At 37.2% G+C, this 19,175-nt stretch overlaps 2 protein-coding genes and 1 pseudogene across 1 annotated transcript; 2 read left to right on the top strand and 1 right to left on the bottom strand.

Annotated features, from left to right (window-relative positions):
* ZNF568 (zinc finger protein 568) overlaps window positions 1-19,175 on the bottom strand; it is a 167,260-nt gene that overhangs the window by 103,097 nt on the left and 44,988 nt on the right.
* ZNF829 (zinc finger protein 829) lies at window positions 94-17,554 on the top strand. The gene is made up of 5 exons (XM_060132394.1): window positions 94-193; window positions 741-814; window positions 5,511-5,637; window positions 5,943-6,038; window positions 15,816-17,554. Exons 2-5 carry the CDS (start codon window positions 782-784, stop codon window positions 16,793-16,795), a joined length of 1,236 nt encoding a protein of 411 aa, XP_059988377.1. The 5' UTR covers window positions 94-193; window positions 741-781; the 3' UTR covers window positions 16,796-17,554.
* On the top strand, window positions 9,563-10,291 carry LOC132510150 (cytochrome b5 type B-like; annotated as a pseudogene).

The following is a 19,175-nucleotide window of genomic DNA, read 5'->3' as shown; positions in this document are numbered from 1 at the left end:
CATTTCCCAGAGGGCCCGGCAGCCCGTCGCTTTTCTCGCGGGAACTCGAACTTTTCATCACGCCTGGCGGGAGCGTTAGATCCTTGAGGTGAGATCGTGGGCCCCTGGGGGAACTGGTTCAGCTCTGCAGGTTCGGACCCCCGGGGACCCGAAAGGCCTAAGTTGAGGAGACCGGAGGCCGATATGGAGCTCGGTACTTGGGCCTGTGCGGGCGGAGCGGCGTGAGAAGGGGGAGGTTATGCGACCCGTGTGCAGATATAGGATGCCTATCATTGTGGAATTGTGACTGTGTCCCCCTATGGTGGTGTGTGCTTGTGACCCCGCGACACTGGGGTACCTGCGACTGTGCGAGTGTATGTATTCCGTGTTGAATTTGCGATTGTATCTGTGATACCATGTTTGGCTCTGTGTGCGGATGTCGAGTGCGTGTTCCCTTGTTTTAAGAATGACTGCTTAAGGTATGTGGCACTGTGTATGTGGGTATGAGGCTCCTGTCAGCTGTGCGATTGTTACTCCAGAACTCTGTCCTTAGGAAATCTCTGCGAGGTTTTGTTAGATTATTGACCTCAACAGCAGTAACCTCAGCTTTCTTCTGAGACACTGGGATTGGAAGGGACGCCCCATTCCTCTGATCTCATTCGCTTTTGTGCTGGGGGATGGGGATGGGGCTGACCTGTGACCTGACCAGTTTGAGCAACAAGAAGAACCAGGTGTCTTACGATGACTTTCTACTTTCCAAGTTCTATCCTTCTCCAGGTGAGGCGCAGAAGAGAAGGAAACAATGCATGCTGAACTTATACAAGCAGTTTTCAGGGTATGTTGGGGTTTCCTCTTTTCTTTCGTTCTTCTGAAAGTTAATGCTTAATAAAGATGCCATTTGATTATAGGTTCCTATAATTTTCCCACTGGAGAAAAGGATAGTTGAGCCTGCTACTGAAGCACAATAACTCCCATATACCTAATGTTTACTTATTTGGAAAATGGCTCCACTTCAGTTTGCCATGTTTTCTTCTTTTTATTTTTATATTTTATATTTTTAATATTTTTAGATTTTTTTTTTGATGTGGACCATTTTCAAAGTCTTTATTGAATTTGTTACAATATTCTTCTGTTTTATGCTTTGGTTTTTTGGCTGCAAGGCATGTGGCATCCCAGCTTCCCCACCAGGGGTCGAACCCGCACCCCCTACGTTGGAAGGCGAAGTCCCAACCACTGGACAGCTAGGGAAGTCCCAAATTTTGTTCTTTTTAAATGCAATATTTATTATGACTTTAAAATAAAAGCATGATTATTTTAGAGATTTTAAAAACACAGATTACCAAGAAAAAATGAAATGAGACCACTCAAATAACTAGTGTTAACATTTTGGTGTATTTTCATTATTTTTCCGAAATCAGATTATGCTTCATTTATCATTTTATATCCTACATTTTTACTAAAAAGTATCATTCTCCTGTGTTGTCAAATGATCTTTGTAAATACCATTTTTCAAAGATACACTTTTTTTTTGTGAATGAATTATGGTTTATTCGTCAGATGAGCTGTGTCAGACATGAAATCTTTCAACACTTATTTAAAATATTTATTTGTACAAACACACATATACACAGATGCATGTAGGTTTGAGTTGCGATTTCCATGATTAATAATGAGATTGAACAGCACTTCATATGTTTATTGGTTATCAGCGTTTCTTCTTTTGTGACACACCTGTTGAAATCTTTTATTTTGCTCTTGGATTATCTTTTTTTTAATATATAAATTATTTATTTATTTTATTTTTGGCTCTGTTGGGTCTTCATTGCTGCGCACAGGCTTTCTCTAGTTGCGGAGAGCTACTCTTTGTTGTGGTGCACGGGCTTCTCATTGTGGTGGCTTCTCTTTGTTACAGAGCACAGACTCTAGGCGGGCAGGCTTCAGTAGTTGTGGCATGCGGGCTCAGTAATTCTGGCTCGCAGTCTCTAGAGCTCAGGCCTCAGTAATTGTGGCTCATGGGCTTAGTTGCTCCGTGGCATGTGGGATCTTTCCAGACCAGGAACCTGTGTCCCCTGCATTGGCAGGGGGATTCTTAGTCACTACGCCACCAGGGAAGTCCCTGGATTATCTCTTATTGATTCATGGGAATTCTTTATATTTTCTGGATATGGATCCTTTATTGATTATATTTTTCTACTATCTGGATTGTTTTATCACTTCCCTTAAGGTAGTTTAACGAATAAAATCTGACTTTTTTATTATATATTTTTTTATTTTTGGCTGCGTTGAGTCTTTATTGCGGTGCACAGCTTCTCATTGCTGTGGCTTCTCTCATTGCAGAGCACGGGCTCTAGGCGCGCGGGCTTCAGTAGTTAACAGCGTGGGCTCTAGGGCATACAGGCTTCGGTAGTTGTGGTGCGCAGGCTCTGTAGTTGTGGTGCACAGGCTTAGTTGCTCTGCAGCATGTGGGATCTTCCTGGACCAGGGCTCGAACCGTGTCTACTGCATTGGCAGGCGGGTTTTTAACCACTGCACCACCAGGGAAGTCCCCCTAATTTTTTATCAATTTTTTTTCCCTTGGTGGTATCTTTTTGTATCTTATTTAGGAAATCCTTCCCTGTCCCAAGGTTATGTAAATATTCTATATTTATATTTAAAGCGATAATCCCGTTTATTTACTTAACCTATTTTTAATTATTCTAGCTCCTCATTTGAGGTAATTTGACTTTTCTTCCTCTGGCTGTTTTTAAGACTGTCACTCTGTTTTTGGCTTTCTGTAACTCAAGTATGATGTGCCTAAATGTGCATTTCTTTTTATTTATCTGCTTGGAATTTGTTAAGCTTTTTTAATTTGTGGATAGGTATTCAGGAATATCCTCAGCCATCTTAAAAGATTGCCCTGCCTCATCCTCTCTCTTCTTTTTAGGCTCTAATTATACATAGGTTATAATTTCTCCCCCTTTTTTTTTTTTTGTCTCTTACTCTCTTTTTGGTTTTTAGAGTTAATACTTGTAGCTAAAATCAAAGCAATATTAGGCAAAAGAACTTTGCCTTGTTTCAGGACAGGAGTGGAGGGCATGGCAGGTAGCTAGAGTTTTGGGGTTCTTCTTCTAACTGGTAGAAAGAAATATCTTTATTCAGTTATGTTTCAACACTTCTAATCTTGGGGAGCTCACCAAATCATAAGGCTCTCAGTTCACTTTATGATTCTCATATCTGAAAATTAGAGTGTACCAAGGTAGAGGACTCAGAATAGGGATTGTGTTTTCTGAAGGTATAAATTGGGAGCTGAAACTAAATTTGGAACTCTCAATTTTAAAAATGTGTGTTTGGTACAGAGCCAAAGAAAACCAGGATGAGAATCAGTCTCCCCAAGTCTGTTCAGTGTAAGGCCTTTCTATCTGAATTTCTTCGGAAAAGGGCTGAGTCTTTCCTAATCCATTCTCCTTTGCCGAAGCCCAAACAGAGCATCTGGTTCCCCTTCCCCATCAACCTCTAATTACACTCACCATCTCTGTAATGAAGATTATTGCCCAATATTAATGGGAGTAATTCTAGGGAGGTAGTATACTGTAGTGGAAAATAAATTTTAAAAGGAATAAAATGAATTTTGTTCTTAGAAGCTAACCTAATGTTTAATCAGGAAATATCTGAAACATTCCAGGTAAAATCAGAAAAAGACAAGGGTATACAGCATTACCAATGTTATTTAACATTGTTCTGTAGGTATTAACCAAAGCACTTAGACAAGAGGAAAAATTAGGTTAAAAATTAGAAAAGAGAGTGTAAGATTATTACTTTCTGCAGATGCTATGACTGTGTACCTGGAAAATCAAATCAACTTATAACCAACACTTTGAAATAAGCAGGACTCCATAGGGAGCAAGCAAAAGGATTTTCTTTCCCCTATAATTTCCACTCTCAACTCTGGCTAATGTTTTTGTTGCTCTGAATAAAAGCTTGTGTAGTCCTTATAATTGTTTTGATCACTCTTCGGTATTCTTTGGTTATTTTCAGTCACAAGATCAGTCTCATTTTACTAATTACAACCTCTAGTTGAGTATAATAATGTGCAAATTTCATTTAAAGCCTTTTCTCTGAGCTCAGGTTTGCTCCAAGCTAGAAGCTTACAGTGTGAAAAGGGGGACCTACTAAGCTGCTTTGTTTCTTTAATCTGAACTCCTCTTCGCTCAGTAGTCAGTTTCTTTACTATAGTCCTCTATCCTCCTCTTCTAGGTGTTGCTCTCTAGGTCTGCTCTCTAGGTCTAGATATTGTTTGGGGACTTGCCTTTTACAATTATACTGGACTTAGTTCACCATTCTCATGTTAGTTTTCTAGTTTCAGAGTATAATACCTTTCATTTTCTTAATTTACTCTCTAGTTTTGATGGAACACTTAGGCCAGTAGCTTCCTAAGAAAAACTAGACAGGAGATAATTTAACATTCATTCTCTATGGTTCTACAATTGTCTTTTTTTTTTTTTGCCGCACCACATGACTTGTGGGATCTTAGTTCCCCAACCGGGGATCGAGCCCACGCCCCCTACATTGGAAGTGTGGAGTCTTAACCACTGGATCGCCACGGAAGTCCCTAGAATTGTCTTGATTTAATCGTCACACTAACTTGGTATTTAATCTTTCTTTTTTTTTTAAATGGGTTTTAAAAATTGTTTTATTTGGGAAAAGTGCACCTTACAAGAGGGCAGCTGCAAAATACAGAGACGTCTGCAACAATTACTTGTTTGTGCTTAAAGTGAAAAAATGAGTGTTATCCAAGGAATCAAAGCAGTAGGTGGACAAATCAGGAGCATCTCCAAGTTATTTTCAGGAAATAGAACAACAAAATGCAAAGCCATAATTTCCGATCAAGGAATTCTTCTAAGAATTTAGCTTATCTTGTGGATTACCACCCTTCCGTCCCCTTTTAGTGGAAAAGCATGACTTACTATTGCAAACCAATTTTGGTATTTAGTCTTACTTTGTATATAATCTTCATACTAGCTTTGGCTGTGTGTGGAATTCTCAGCCAGAATTTGTTGTCTCTTGTAATATTAAAGGAATCACTTCATTTTCTTGTTTTAAATGGTGCTGTTGAGAAATCCATTGCCATTCTGATTCCTGAAATTTTTTATGTGATCCACAGAAGCTTTTAGAAAGTTCTGTTTTTCCCTGATATTCTGAAATTTTACTCCAAAATATAAGGTTTTTTTTTTTTTTAAGTCCATCACATTTTTCCCTCTCTTGGGGCTTAAAGAGAACATGGGAAGGAATTCTCATTTATGCAGACTTTACTGTGGCCAGGCACTGAACTGCATGCTTGCTATTTCATCTCATTGGAAAAGTCCACTCTGTTTGCACATTCCTAGACATACCCATCCGTATATAGGAGATATGTCTTATATTGATTTAATCGATTCCAGCTCCTTCGATTTGATTAATAATCTCTGTCCTTTTATGTAGAGCCCTCTACCACTTCATCTACTATCATCTTTTTCTTCTCTCTTTCCATTGTGAAAGCATGTTTGTTGTTTCAGGGGTCAGTGATGTTCAGGGATGTGTCTATAAACTTCTCTCAGGAGGAATGGGAGTGCCTGGACTCTGGTCAGATGAATTTATACAAAGAAGTGATGTTGGAGAATTTCAGCAACCTGGTTTCAGTGGGTAAGGATAACTATCCCCCCAAATTCAGAGTCTGCCCTTGGGAATGTGTCCTTTCTCCATTGTGAATTACACATTTCAAGTAACCAGCAAAATTTCTGCACTCTGTTCCCCAAGGAATGGTTGAGTTGGAATGGAATGCAAGAGTTGGAAATGGGCAGCTCCACTGGGCTGTGGCTGAAGCTTCATCTTCATCTTTCTCTGGTCCTTCCCTATAGGGGCATCTGTTTCTTGATCACCAAGGGACCGGATCTGATTTCTGGGACACCAACAGCATAACCATGTCCCATGTCTTTTCTTGTGATCAGGACTTTCCAGTTCTAAGCCAACTGTGATCTCCTTATTGGAACAAGGAAAAGAGCCCTGGATGGTTGACAGAGAGCTGACGAGAGGCCTTTGTTCAGGTAAGTGAGAGGTGATAGAGCAGGAGCAGAGCCTGTGGAGGTATTACCTATATAAGATGTTATCAGAAAACTCCCCTCAAAAACCTAAGCCCTCTTCCATAAAAGAGGTATCTTGCTTTTTTTCTCTTATACTTTATTCCCAGTCCAATGTAGCAAGTACCTTCCTTTGTCATTTCTAAGAGTTATTCTACCCACCTTTTAGATTTCATTCCTTCATAGGATCTGCTGCATTTAGACTTGTATTAACAGTAGATATTCCCACCCTAAGAAGTGTGTGTGTGTTGTATGTATGTGTTTCAATACTGGTTTTCATTTTATTGACTTTCTAAGTGTTTGTTAACTTCATTAACCAGGTTGTCCTGGATAGTAATTCATTGTTTCATTTATCAAACATTTGATTTTTTTTTCCATTAAAAAAAATTCAGATATAACATACATATGGAAACTACATGAGTGATTGTATAGTGTGAAGAATTACAAGTGAATGCATCCATGTAACCACCACTTCAGACAAGTAATAGAAAATTACTAGCACCTTAGAATCCTTTCTGCCCTTTCCCAATCACTAGCCTCTTTGTCCTCCTCTTGACTTCTAACTCCGTGAAATAATTTTGCCTTTTTCTGAGCTGAATATAAGTGGAATCATACAGTATTTATACTTTTGCCTTTGTTTTTTCTCAACTTTGTTTATGGGACACATCAGCCATGTTATTGCATATAGCTGATGTTCATTCTCAATGCTATGCTGTATTCCATTCTATGAATATATTTTATAGTGTGTATTGTATATTGCTAATTATTATAAATAAGTCTTTTCTACTATTGACCGTTGGGTTGTTTTCCAGTTTTTAGCTATGTGAACATTCCTTTGGTGCATATATGTACACATTTCTTTTGGGTGTATACCCAGGAGTGGAATTACTGGTAATAGGATATGTGTTGGTTCAATTTTAAAAGATAATGCCAGTTTTCCAAAGTGGTTATACCAATTTATACTTCCACTAGTAGTGTGAAAGTTGCTATTCCTCTGCATTCTTGCCAGTTCTTTTTTTTTTTAATTTTATTTATTTATTTATGGCTGCGTTGGGTCTTCGTTGCTGTGTGTGGGCTTTCTCTAGTTGCTGCAAGCGGCGGCTACTCTTTGTTGCAGTGCATGGGCTTCTCAATGCAGTGGCTTCTCTTGTTGCGGAGCACAGGCTCTAGACGTGTGGACCTCAGCAGTTGTGGCTCTCAGGCTCCAGAGAGCAGGCTCAGTAGTTGCGGCCCATGGGCTTAGTTGCTCCGTGGCATGTGGGATCCTTCCGGAGCAGGGCTCGAACCTGTGTTTCCTGCATTAGCAGGCGGATTCTTAACCACTGCGCCACCAGGGAAGCCCTTGCCAGTTCTTGATATTGCTAGACCTTTTAATTTTAGACATTCTGCAGGTGTATATGTGTGTGTGTGTTCTGTGACTTGCCCGTTTAAGTTTCTTGCTTCTATTCATTAGGTTGTCTTAATTTTTCTTAGTGATTTGAAGGAGTTTTTTGTATATTCTGTATATGAGTCTTTGTAAATATCATCTACCACCTTATAGCTCACTTTCTTATCCTTTTAGTGCTGTCTTTTGATTTTATTAATTTTAAGTAGTCAGGCTTATCTATCTTTTCCTTTATAGTTGTTGCTTTTTGTGTTCTGTGTAGGACTCATTGCCTACCCCAAAGTCATGAAGGTGCTTCCTGTGTTATGTTCTAGTAGCTTTTTTGTTTTACTTTTTACATTTAGATCTCCAATTTCCTGGAGCTGATATTTGTTTATAGTATGAGGTAGGGGTCAAATTTCATTATTTTTCCATGTAAATATCTAATTGACCAGGCAATGTTTACTGAAAAGACTTTTTCCCTTTCTCTATAATGCTACCTTTGTCATAAATCATGTGTTGCCCTATCTGTGAGTCTGTCTCTGAACTTTATTCTGTTCCATTGGCTTGTCTACCTTTGTCCCAATACCACACTATAATAGTACTGTAGTCTATAATAAGGCTTATTTGGCAGAGCAAGCTCTCCTGCTTCTTCTTCTTGATAATTTTAATATAAATTTAATTTATTTTATTATAATTATTTTTCATAAATTTATTTTTAAATTTCTGGCTGCGTTGTGTCTTTGTTGCTGTGCACGGGCTCCTCATTGTGGTGGCTTCTCTTGTTGCAGAGCACAGGCTCCAGGTACATGGGCTTCAGTATCTGTGGCTTACGGGCTGTAGAGCGCAGGCTCAGTAGTTGTGGCACACGGGCTTAGTATCTCTGCGGCATGTGGGATCTCCCCAGACCAGGGCTCAAACCCATGTCCCCTGCATTGGCAGGCGAATTCTTAACCATTGTGCCACCAGGGAAGTCCTTATATAAATTTTAGAATCAGCTTATTAATATTCACACACACATAAAAATAACTGCTGACATTTTGATTAAGGTTAAAATAAAGTTATACATCAGTTTCTGGAGAATTAACATTTTGGAACAGTCTTCTAAAAAAGTTTGATTTTTTAATTTGTGCAAGTAGTCTGCTAGGTGTTACATAGTTTAAAAAATATGTAGACTTATTAAGAAATTCATTGTTTAATGTGGGAGCTAGAACATTTCTGTAAATAATTTCTACAAAGTAGAATTCAGCAAACAAGAAGAACAAATAGGAAGCTCAGAAAAAAGTTATAAAACAGTCAAAAAATACAGAAGTGGTATTGATTCAATAGAAATTAATTGTTGGATCCTTGGAAGTAGATGTAACCTATCGAGATAGTGATAGAATTAGACCATGCCTCCATTGAGAGAGAATTCTGGATTCAACAAAGCTCTAGGAACCTAGGCAAGAGTTTGTGAATCTCCTTCCTTGCCCCCCGTAGGTCTCAGCTAACCTTAAATATTTTATAGGCAGGGATCCAGAATTTTTTTCCTCCATAAATTGAATCATTTTCCTCTCTATCATCTGTAAAAGAATTGAGCTTTCTTCATTGATTTCTGGTGCCATCTTTATTGGATAATAAATTCGCATATATGAGTCTTTCTCAGCACTCTATTGTCTTGTTATGGTATAATGCCAGTACGAGTGTCTTTATTTCTTTGGCTTGTATTTTTTAATATCTAATATCACCTTATTTTTCAGATCAAAGGTTTACTTAGCCTCTGGAGTATTTTTGCTTTTTTTGTTTTTATTTCCCTGTGTCTCACTTATTGCTTTTCCTCCCTACCAACTTGCTTACTCACTCCCTTCTCTATCTTTCCTTGACCCTGTACTTTTCCACATGATCTCTGTTTATTCTTTTTCCACTTTTTTATAATTAATTAAATAGTATTAAATATATAACGTGAAAAATAAAACTATTGTTTAAAAAGGAAATTTTTTAATATTTAAACTTTTTAAAGAGAAAATCTTTGTGAAAAATAGACAAAGAAAGATAACTTACCTTAAACTCCAGAAGTAGGAGCACGAAGTCTACCTCAAGGAAGTTGTCAGCGGAAACCTGGATAGTGGTGGAGAAGAGCTTAGGCCCAATGGCGACTGTGGAAGCAAGCAGCAGCAATGGGAAAGGGCAAGGGGGTCGAGACCTCAGTTACCTTTTACCGATTGGAGGAGGTGGCAAAGCGCAACTCCCTGAAGGAGATATGGCTGGTGATCCACGGGCAAGTCTGTGATGTCACCTGCCTCCTTAACAAGCATCCTGGTGGAGAAGAGGTTCTGCTGGAACAAGCTCGTGGAGATGCAACTGAAAGCTTTGAAGATATAGGCCTCTCGTCTGAGGCCAGAGAAGTGCTCAAGCAGTACTATATTGGTGATGTGCCTCTGAATTACATTAAACCTGGAAGTGGGGGACTTCCCTGGTGCTCCAGTGGGTAAGACTCTGTGCTCCCAATGCAGGGGGCCCGGGTTCAATCTCTGGTTGGGGAACTAGATCCCACATGGATGCCTCAACTAAGAGTCCATGTGCTGCAACTAAGAAGCCCTCATGCATACCATAACTAAAGATCCCATGTGCTGCAACTAAGACCCGGTGCAGCCAAAATAAATAAATATTTTAAAAACAAACAAAGAAACGTGGAAGTGGTAGCAAGGACCCTCCGAAAAGCAACACGTGCAAAAGCTGCTGGTCGTATTGGATCTTCCCCATCATAGGCCATGTTCTCTTAGGTATTCTGTATCGTTACTACACAGCGGAGAGCTAATCCTCCCAAGGAGACCTTGTTGAAATCCGGAAAGCATATCCACTTGGGAATGAGAACTAGAGACTTGTTTGGAGGTTGAAGCAGTGCCTTCTCTAATCCTGCTAATTGTACTCTTACCCTTCGGAACCCAGACTGTTGGCCAGATATCCACCTCAGCCCTGGGCCAATGTCCAAGTCATTTCTTAGAGCCTTACTCTCAAAGCACCTGCTCATTGTTCTGTGTCCTTGCCGTTGTTCCCTCTCTTTATTCTTTTCCATGGGCACATTTATGTTTCAAAGTTTCTTTTGTAATTACGGTCCACATGTCCTAGTGACATTGCCCTTTGGTAAAATTGCTTTCCAGTACTTTGAATGCATATTAGACATACTTAACAGGGCATCACACTCTGGTTTTGAACCTTTTCTTTTTCCTTTTTCTTTTAAGTAAATATTGTTAAAAATAAATAAATAAATAAAACTCCAAAAGTACAAACCATACAGCAAAAACATGAACTGGAAATACATCAGAATTAAGGATTTCTGCTAAATGAAGGACACAATAGATAAATTTAATGCACAGTAGACTAGAAGATACTTGCTAATTAAGAGGAAGAAGTTAGTGACCCCAATAAAAATACCAATAAAGGTTAACAAGACTAAAATGCTAATAAGCCTACCAGATGTTCATACTTATTAATAATTAGAAATGCAAATGAAGGCAATAATGAAATTTCACTTCACTTATTAGGCTAGGAAAGTAGAAAGCTGGGTAATGACAACTGTGGGTGGGGACAAAGAAATTCTTATGCACTTTTGGTGAAAGTATACAGTGGTGTTGCCTTTCTCTACAGCCATCTGGTACTACTTAAACAGGTATACATATGCCCCACTTTGGGGTATATATCTAAAATTGAAAATAATGCAAAAGGATAAATACTTCATGTCTTTCAAATGTCATACCAGTGTATCATCTATCGGGTCCATTCGAGGATTATTTAATTATCTTGGGAAATGTATCATTGTCTCACTTACTATTTACTACTCATTAGGGACCAGGTTCTCTTAAAATTAGATGTTAAATTTAAAAAGATTGATAAGTTGCGAATGATTCGTCTGGTGGAAAAGGTAGCTGAAGAGTATGGTTTTATTATCCTATAACTCAGTAACTCGTTTTTGTATCCAACTTAGTGATGTTATTCCTGCATTCTTTAGGGTACCATATGAACTCAATCTCTCCTAGATAATTGGAACTAGCTTGATCATTCCTCTGGCCCTCTCATTAATGAGTTAAATAAATCTTTAAAACATGCTTAGCATATTCTGTTTCATTGGTTTATGTGATTGTCTTTATGCCAGTACCATACTGTTTTAACTGCTGTAGCTTTGTTGTATACTTTGAAATCAGAAAGTGTGATACCATTAGCTTTCTTACACTTCCTAAAGATTATTTTTAGCTCTTCCAATTTTTTTTCTATTAATATTTCTGTAAAAAATGCCATTGGGATTTTTATAAGGATTGCGTTGAATCTGTAGATTACATTTTAACAGTAGGAACTCTTCCAGTCCACAAGCACGCGATCGCTGTGTCATCTTTAATTTAGTGTCATCTTTAATTTCTTCAATGTTTTATAGTTTTCACTGTACAAGTCTTTCATCTCCCTAGTTAAGTTTATTCCTAAGTATTTAATTCCTTTTGATGCTATTATAAATGGAATTGTTTTCCTGATTTCCTTTCAGATTGTTTATTGTTAGTGTATAGAAACACTGTAGTTTTGTATCGTGCAACTGAAAACTAAATTTGTTTAATTCTGACAGTTTTTATGTGGAGCCTTTAGGGTTTTTTCTATGTCATTTTCAAATAGGGACAATGTTACTTCTAAGTTTGTTGAGAGTTTTTAATCATGAAAGGATGTTGAATTTTATGAAATGCTTCTTATCTATTGAGATGATTGTGTGATTTTTATCCTTTATTCTGTTAATGTGGTATATCACATTGATTTTTGTATGTTGAACCATCTTTGCATCCTACAGATAAATCGTAGTTGGTCATGATGTATGATCCTTTTAGTGTGCTATTGAGAATTTTTGCATTTATATTCATCAGGGATGTTGGCCTGTAATTTTCTTTTCTGTGACTTCCTGGTCTGGGTTTGGTCTGAGGGTAATTCTGGCTTCATAAAATGAGTTTAGAAGTCTTCCCTGCTCTTCAGTTTTTTTGGAAGAGTTTGAGAAGGATTGGCATAATGTGTGGCAGAATTCACTAGGGAACCTCCCAGCAAAGAAGAGCCTAGGCTTTTTATTACTAATTCAGTCTCCTTACTAGTTATAGACTTTCTATTTAGACTTTCTGTTTCTTCATGACTTTCTATTTCTTCATGATTCAGCCTTGGTAGGTTGTATGTTTCTAGGAATTTTTCCATTTCCTCCAGTTTATCCAGTTTCTTGGTGTATAATTGTTCATAGTATTCTTTTATGACAGTTTTTATTTCTGTTACATCAGTTATAATGTCTCTTTTATTTCTGATTTTATTTGAGTCTCCTCTCTTTTTTTCTTAATCGAGCTAAAAGTTTGTCAGTTTATCTTTTCAGTAAACCAACTATTAGTTCCATTGATCTTTTCTGTTGTTTTTCTACTCTCTATTTCATTTATCTCTGCCCTAATCTTTATTATTTCCTTCCTTCTGCTAACTTTGGGTTTAGTTTGTTCCTTGAAATGTAAAGTTAGGTTGTATATTTGCAATTCTTCTTTTTCAATGTAGGAACTATAAAATTCCATTTTCATACTGCTTTTTCTGCATCCCATAAGTGTTTTTGTTTGTCTAAAGATATTTTCTAATTCTTTGGGCCATTGGTTGTTCAAAAGTGTGTTTTTAATTTCCACATATTTGTAAATTTCCCAGTTTTCCTTTTGCTGTTGATTTCTAGTTTTGTTCTATTGTAGTCAGAAAAGATACTTGATATGATTTCCATCTTAAATTTCTTAAGACTTATTTTGTGAACTAACATGTCATCTATCCTAGGGAATGTTCCGTGTATGCTTGATAAGAATATATTCTGCTGCTGTTGAATGGAATAGTCTATATATGTCATTTAGGTTCATTTGCCCTATGGTATTGTTCAAGTCACTTTTTTTTCTTGATTTACTGTCTGATTGTTCTATCTATTATTGAAAGTAGGCTATTGAAGTGTCCTGCTGTTGTATTTTTGTCTATGTCTCCCTTCAGTTTTGACAATGTTTGCTTAATATACTTAAGTGCTCTTATATTGGGTGCAGGTATGTTTATAATTGTTATAGCTTCCTGGTGAATTGACCGTTTTATCATTGTATAATATCCTTGTTTGTTTTCTGTGACAGCTTTAGCTTAAAGTCTGTTTTAGCTTAAAGTCTATTTTATCTGATGTAAGTATAGCCACCCTTGCTCTCTTTAGGTTACCATTTGCATGGATTATCTTTTCCCATCCCTTCACTTTCAGCCATTATCTGTGTTCTTAAATCTAAAGTGGGTCTCTGGAGGACATCATATAATTGGATATTGTTGTTTTCTCCATTCAGCCAGTCTCTTTTGATTTGAGAGTTTAATCCATTTACATTTAAAGTTATTATTGAAGGATTTACTATTGCTGTTTTGTTCGTTGTTTTCTGTTCTTTTTGTAGTTCTTTTGTCCCGCTTTTCCTCTCTTGCTGCCTTCCTTTTGTTTCTTTGATTTTTTTGTATTGATATGCTTTGAATCCTTTTTATTTTTCTTTTCTGTAATCTCTATAAGGTATCTTCTTTGTGGTTATCATTGGGCTTTCAAAAATATAACAGTATGTTTTAAGTTGATAACAATTTAACTTCAATCACATACAAAAACACTTTTACTTCTCACTACCCACACTTTGTGTTATTGACATTGTACTCTCCTGGTACATAGATATGTTCACCAACCAGGAAGCTTCCCCCAATCCTTGCCAAGTTTTTTTACTGGGGGTGTCATTATGTGGGGAGTGGTGATGAGTCCCATCCCTTGAAACTAAGGGTCCATTGTGAATCACCTCCTTATCATAAATTCAGGTATGATCAAAAGGCACTTGTGAATAACAAAAGACAGTCTAGTGGTTTTTGAAGTTCCAGTGGTTTTTGAAGCTCCGCCAGGAACTGGAAACAAAGACCAGATGTATTTTTTGTATCACAAGTATGTATATTTTCTGTTAATTCTTTCTTCTCAGTTCAGTACCCATGCCCACAGCTATGCTGGATGTTCCTGAGTCCAGATTTTCTCTGGTTCCATTTTTCTAGATTTCTAGTTTTCTGTGAGAATGAACAACTATAATCATCCTGTCCTGTGGGATGGGGAGGAGATACAGTCTTTGAATTCATCCTTCAGCTTTTACTGTTCTCTGCACTCCACTATTAGAAATGCCTGATGCCTCCAGTTCTTGTGCATTTGTAGGGATTTGCACCATGAATCAGTACTGTGGAATTTACCCACTGTTGGCTCAATTTGATATTCTCCAGTCTGCAGTCACTTAGCACTCATCCATTGGCTTTCCAGTTTCCAAGTTTTATTGCTACTGTTTCTTCTCCAGTATCTTTTGTCCTAGTGGGGTTTTCCTTTCCCCTTGTTAAGCTTTTATTATAATTTTTCTGTGGATTCGTGAACAAGAATTGGTAAATTTACATATACTGTCTGCCATTTTTAACAGAAATTATGCCCCCCTTTTATTAAAAATACAGTTGACCCTCATTACTCACAGATTATTTATGAATTCACTTACTCCCTAAGATTTATTTGTAAGCCCCAAATCAATACTTGTAGTGTTTTCATGGTAATTAGCAGATATATGCAGAGCAGCAGAAAATGTTGACATGGAGTTCCTATTTTCTCACAGAGAATGTTTCATTCTTATTCTCTTCTTTCTAACACTCAAGGTTCCTCCCTTCTTAATAACTGCCATGACTTGAAGATTCCATTTCTCTTTCCCAGCATCAGCATCACAGAATTCCAAGGCAAACTATTTTCAGTGAATTCCCAACATACATGAGGCTCTATTCACAGAAGAAATTTACGTGTCCTCCATTCTCACCAGTTTCATTCAGCACCCTAGACTTGTTGAGGGCTGTCCCCCAGCGTGAATTTGCCAACAACATACCCTTTGCTTAGAGTTGCTGACCCTCTCCCACCCCCATTTATACATTTCAACACATTTATTCCTCAGTAGTCCTATAGGTATGACAGTTATCCACAAATAACAAAACATAGAGTATGACACTCTGTGTGTGAGTATATGCTTATATAAATGTATATATGATTAGAATCACTGTATAATGTGGAGGATGGCCCTGAATAGTATGGATTCATTGAAGTTGCAGGTGATTCTGATCCACACCAGGATTACAGAGTCATCTATTTCCCTAATTAACCCTCTTCAACTTCCTCTGTTGCTTCTCCTTAATGTCTGTGCTTTTCTTATCAATTTTACAAATTGCCTAGCCATATTTGGGAACTGTCTAAGCATCTACTTTCCCGAATATTTTCGGCTTAATCTTTGCATTTCTTTTTCAGAAGTTTAACCTTTCCCAGCATAGGAAAAATGAGCATATGCCTTTTTATTTTCTTCCAGATCTGGAATCCATGTGTGAGACCAAGTTACTCTCTCTAAAGAAGAGACATTTTAGTCAAGTGATGTTTACCCATGAAGACATACCCACTTTTATTCAGCCCACGTTTCTTATTCCACATCAAAAAACTATTAATGAAGAGAAGCCCTGTGAATGTAAAATATGTGGAAAGGCCTTTAATCAAAACTCACACTTTGTTCAACATCAGAGAATTCATTCTGCTGAAAAAAACTATGAATGTAAGGAGTGTGGGAAATCCTTTAGTCGTGGCTCACTTGTTGCTCGACATCAGAGGATTCACACTGGTGAAAAACCCTATGAGTGTAAAGAATGCGGCAAGGCTTTTAGTTGTAGTTCATATTTTTCTCAACATCAGAGGATTCACACTGGTGAGAAACCCTATGAATGTAAGGAATGTGGAAAAGCCTTTAATTATTGCTCAAACCTTAATGATCATCAGAGAATTCACACTGGTGAAAAACCCTATGAATGTAAAGTATGTGGAAAAGCTTTTACTAAGAGTTCACAACTTTTTCCACATCTGAGAATTCATACCGGTGAGAAACCTTATGAATGTAAGGAATGTGGGAAAGCCTTTACTCAACATTCAAGGCTTATTCAGCACCACAGGATGCATACTGGTGAGAAACCTTATAAGTGTAAGGAATGTGAGAAGGCCTTTAGTAGTGCCTCAACACTTACTAACCATCACAGAATTCATGCTGGCAAGAAACTCTATGAATGTAAAGAATGTGGAAAGGCCTTTATTCAGAGCTCAGAACTTATTCAACATCAGAGAATTCATACAGATGAAAAACCATATGAATGTAATGAATGTGGAAAGGCTTTTAATAAAGGCTCAAACCTTACTCGACATCAAAGAATTCACACTGGTGAGAAACCTTATGACTGCAAGGAATGTGGAAAAGCCTTTGGTAGTCGCTCTGACCTCATCCGCCATGAAGGAATTCATATTGGATAAATGATAGGCCCTTATGACTGTAAGTGTGGAAAGGCCTTTGGTAGTCGCTGTGACCTCATCCACCATGAAGGAATTCATATTGGATAAATGATAGACCTTTTGATAACCTTTATAATAATATATTTTAAAACAGGTAATGCAAAAAATAAACAAAAAATCCCAGATAATGCATGATCAAAGTTCCTCTCTGTAGTAGTTTTCTAGGGCTACTATAACAAAGTACCAAGTACCACAAAACTAGGTGGCTTAAAACAACAGAAACTTATTCTCTCAGTTTTTGAGCCTTAAAAACCACAATCAAAGTTGTTGGCAAGGTTGGTTCCTTCTGGGGCTCTGAGGAAGAATCTGTTCCATGCCCTTCTCCTAGCTTCTTGTAACAGTGATTTTTGACATACCTTGGCTTGTAGACTCATTGCTCCAATCTCTGCCTCCATCTCCACACTGTGTTCTCTCTGTGTCTCTTCTCTCATATGGACACTGGTCATATTGCATTAGGGATCACCCTAAGGACCTCATCTTAACTTGATTATATGTGCAAAGACCTTATTTCCATGTAAGATCACATTCACAGATACCAGGTGTTAGGACCTCAGCATATTTCAACCCGTTACACTCTGTTAACACTATTTTTTCTAAAGTATTTGTAATTTTATACATAAAGTTAATCAAATATATTTTAAAATGTGAATTCAAGGTCTAAATTAAACTCCCTTTTCCCCCAAAAAAAGATTCTATCCCAAAACTACTTATTCCATAATTCCTTCCCAATTATTCTCTGCTTTGATTATATAGTTTGTATTATGTTTTAGGGCCGTCTTTTCTGTATCTGTGGCCTACCAAATTACACTGTAAATTGTGTTACATAGGCTATCTTTGAATTCATGGTGGAATTATAACTTTGTTTTTGAAGGCAGCTGTATTCTTTTTTCCTTTTGTAAAATTAATATTTTCTTATTGTAAAAAAAAAAAAAAAGAGGACACCAAGAAAAAAATAAAGATTATTTGTAAGCCTACCAAACAGAGATGACTATTTCAAATTATCACAACATATCCTTACAGGCTTTATTTAGTGTAATTGTGACATGCATGCTGTACCATAACCTGCTTTTATCATGCTACTATTTCAGCAAGCATAGATGTTTATGTATCATTCCTTTTAATGGTATCATAATAATCTTTTCTGTGGTTGACTATCATTTTGCTAAATAACTACCAATAAACATTTTGGTGCCTGTTTAAACTTTGCAGTTATAAAAGTTGCCTTCTAAATGCAACTTTAGTACTTTTTTTGTTTGAAATTTAAAAACATTAAATATCAGTGCTGAAATAACTGATGAACATTTTCTTCCAATAAAAAATTGCCAATAACTCCCAATTCCCTCATAATCACTATTACAGATTTGTTTTTATCCTTTGAGACTTTTTTTAAAAATTTATTTTATTTTTGGCTGTGTTGGGCCTTTTTTGCTGCATTCGGGCTTTTTCTCTGGTTGCAGTGAGCAGGGTCTACTCTTCATTGTGGAATGCGGGCTTCTCATTGCAGTGGCTTCTCTTGTTGCGGAGCATGGGCTTCAGGTGCACAGGCTTCAGTAGTTGTGGCACACGGTCTTAGTTGCTCCGCGGCATGTGGGATCTTCCTGGACCAGGGCTCAAAGCCATGTCCCCTGCATTGGCAGGCGGATTCTTAACCACTGAGCCACCAGGGAAGCCCTATCCTTTGAGACCTTTTAAAAAAACTTTTTTACATGCATGCACACGCAACCAAATAAGTAAATGCTTGTAGAAAAAGTGCTGCTTTATAATTTTTTTGTATAAATATATACTGATGATGTGTGTCTTGGATTGCTGTAAGGATAAATGAGTTAAGTGTAAAATGGTTGGGACTCTTACTAATATATAGTAACTAGCTGATAGTTATCCAACGTTAGCAGTAATATTTTCACTGTTATTATTTGTGGAAAGGACTTTTACCATGTTTCATCATGTTCACACCTCAATTTATATCAAAGAATTTATAATGAAAAAAGACCAGTGGGTATAATGTTTGTAGAAAAGAATCTCACCAACACTCCTTATTCAGCATGAAGTTTAAAAAGAAAATTAAAATCCTAAGAAAACTCAAAGGCAAAGAATGGGTGAATAAGCCTACATTCACACCTCATATTTCATGCTGCACAATTTCATACCCATCAAAAAAACCTATTTATAGTAGTTGAAAACACATTTGTCAAAAAAGAGCAAAACATGAAATATCAATAATCACTTCCCCCTCAAAGCAGAACACATGTAGGTCACATTCTTTTCCAGAATGGGAAAAAAAATATGATAGCCAACAATATCTGAATATTGATAACACCCCTCCAAATATTAGTTAAGAAGG

The sequence above is a fragment of the Lagenorhynchus albirostris genome, chromosome 19 (assembly GCF_949774975.1).
Source record: "Lagenorhynchus albirostris chromosome 19, mLagAlb1.1, whole genome shotgun sequence".
Classification (NCBI taxonomy): domain Eukaryota; kingdom Metazoa; phylum Chordata; class Mammalia; order Artiodactyla; family Delphinidae; genus Lagenorhynchus; species Lagenorhynchus albirostris.
Note: the sequence above shows the minus strand (reverse complement) of the source record. Positions and strands in the feature narration are given on the sequence as shown.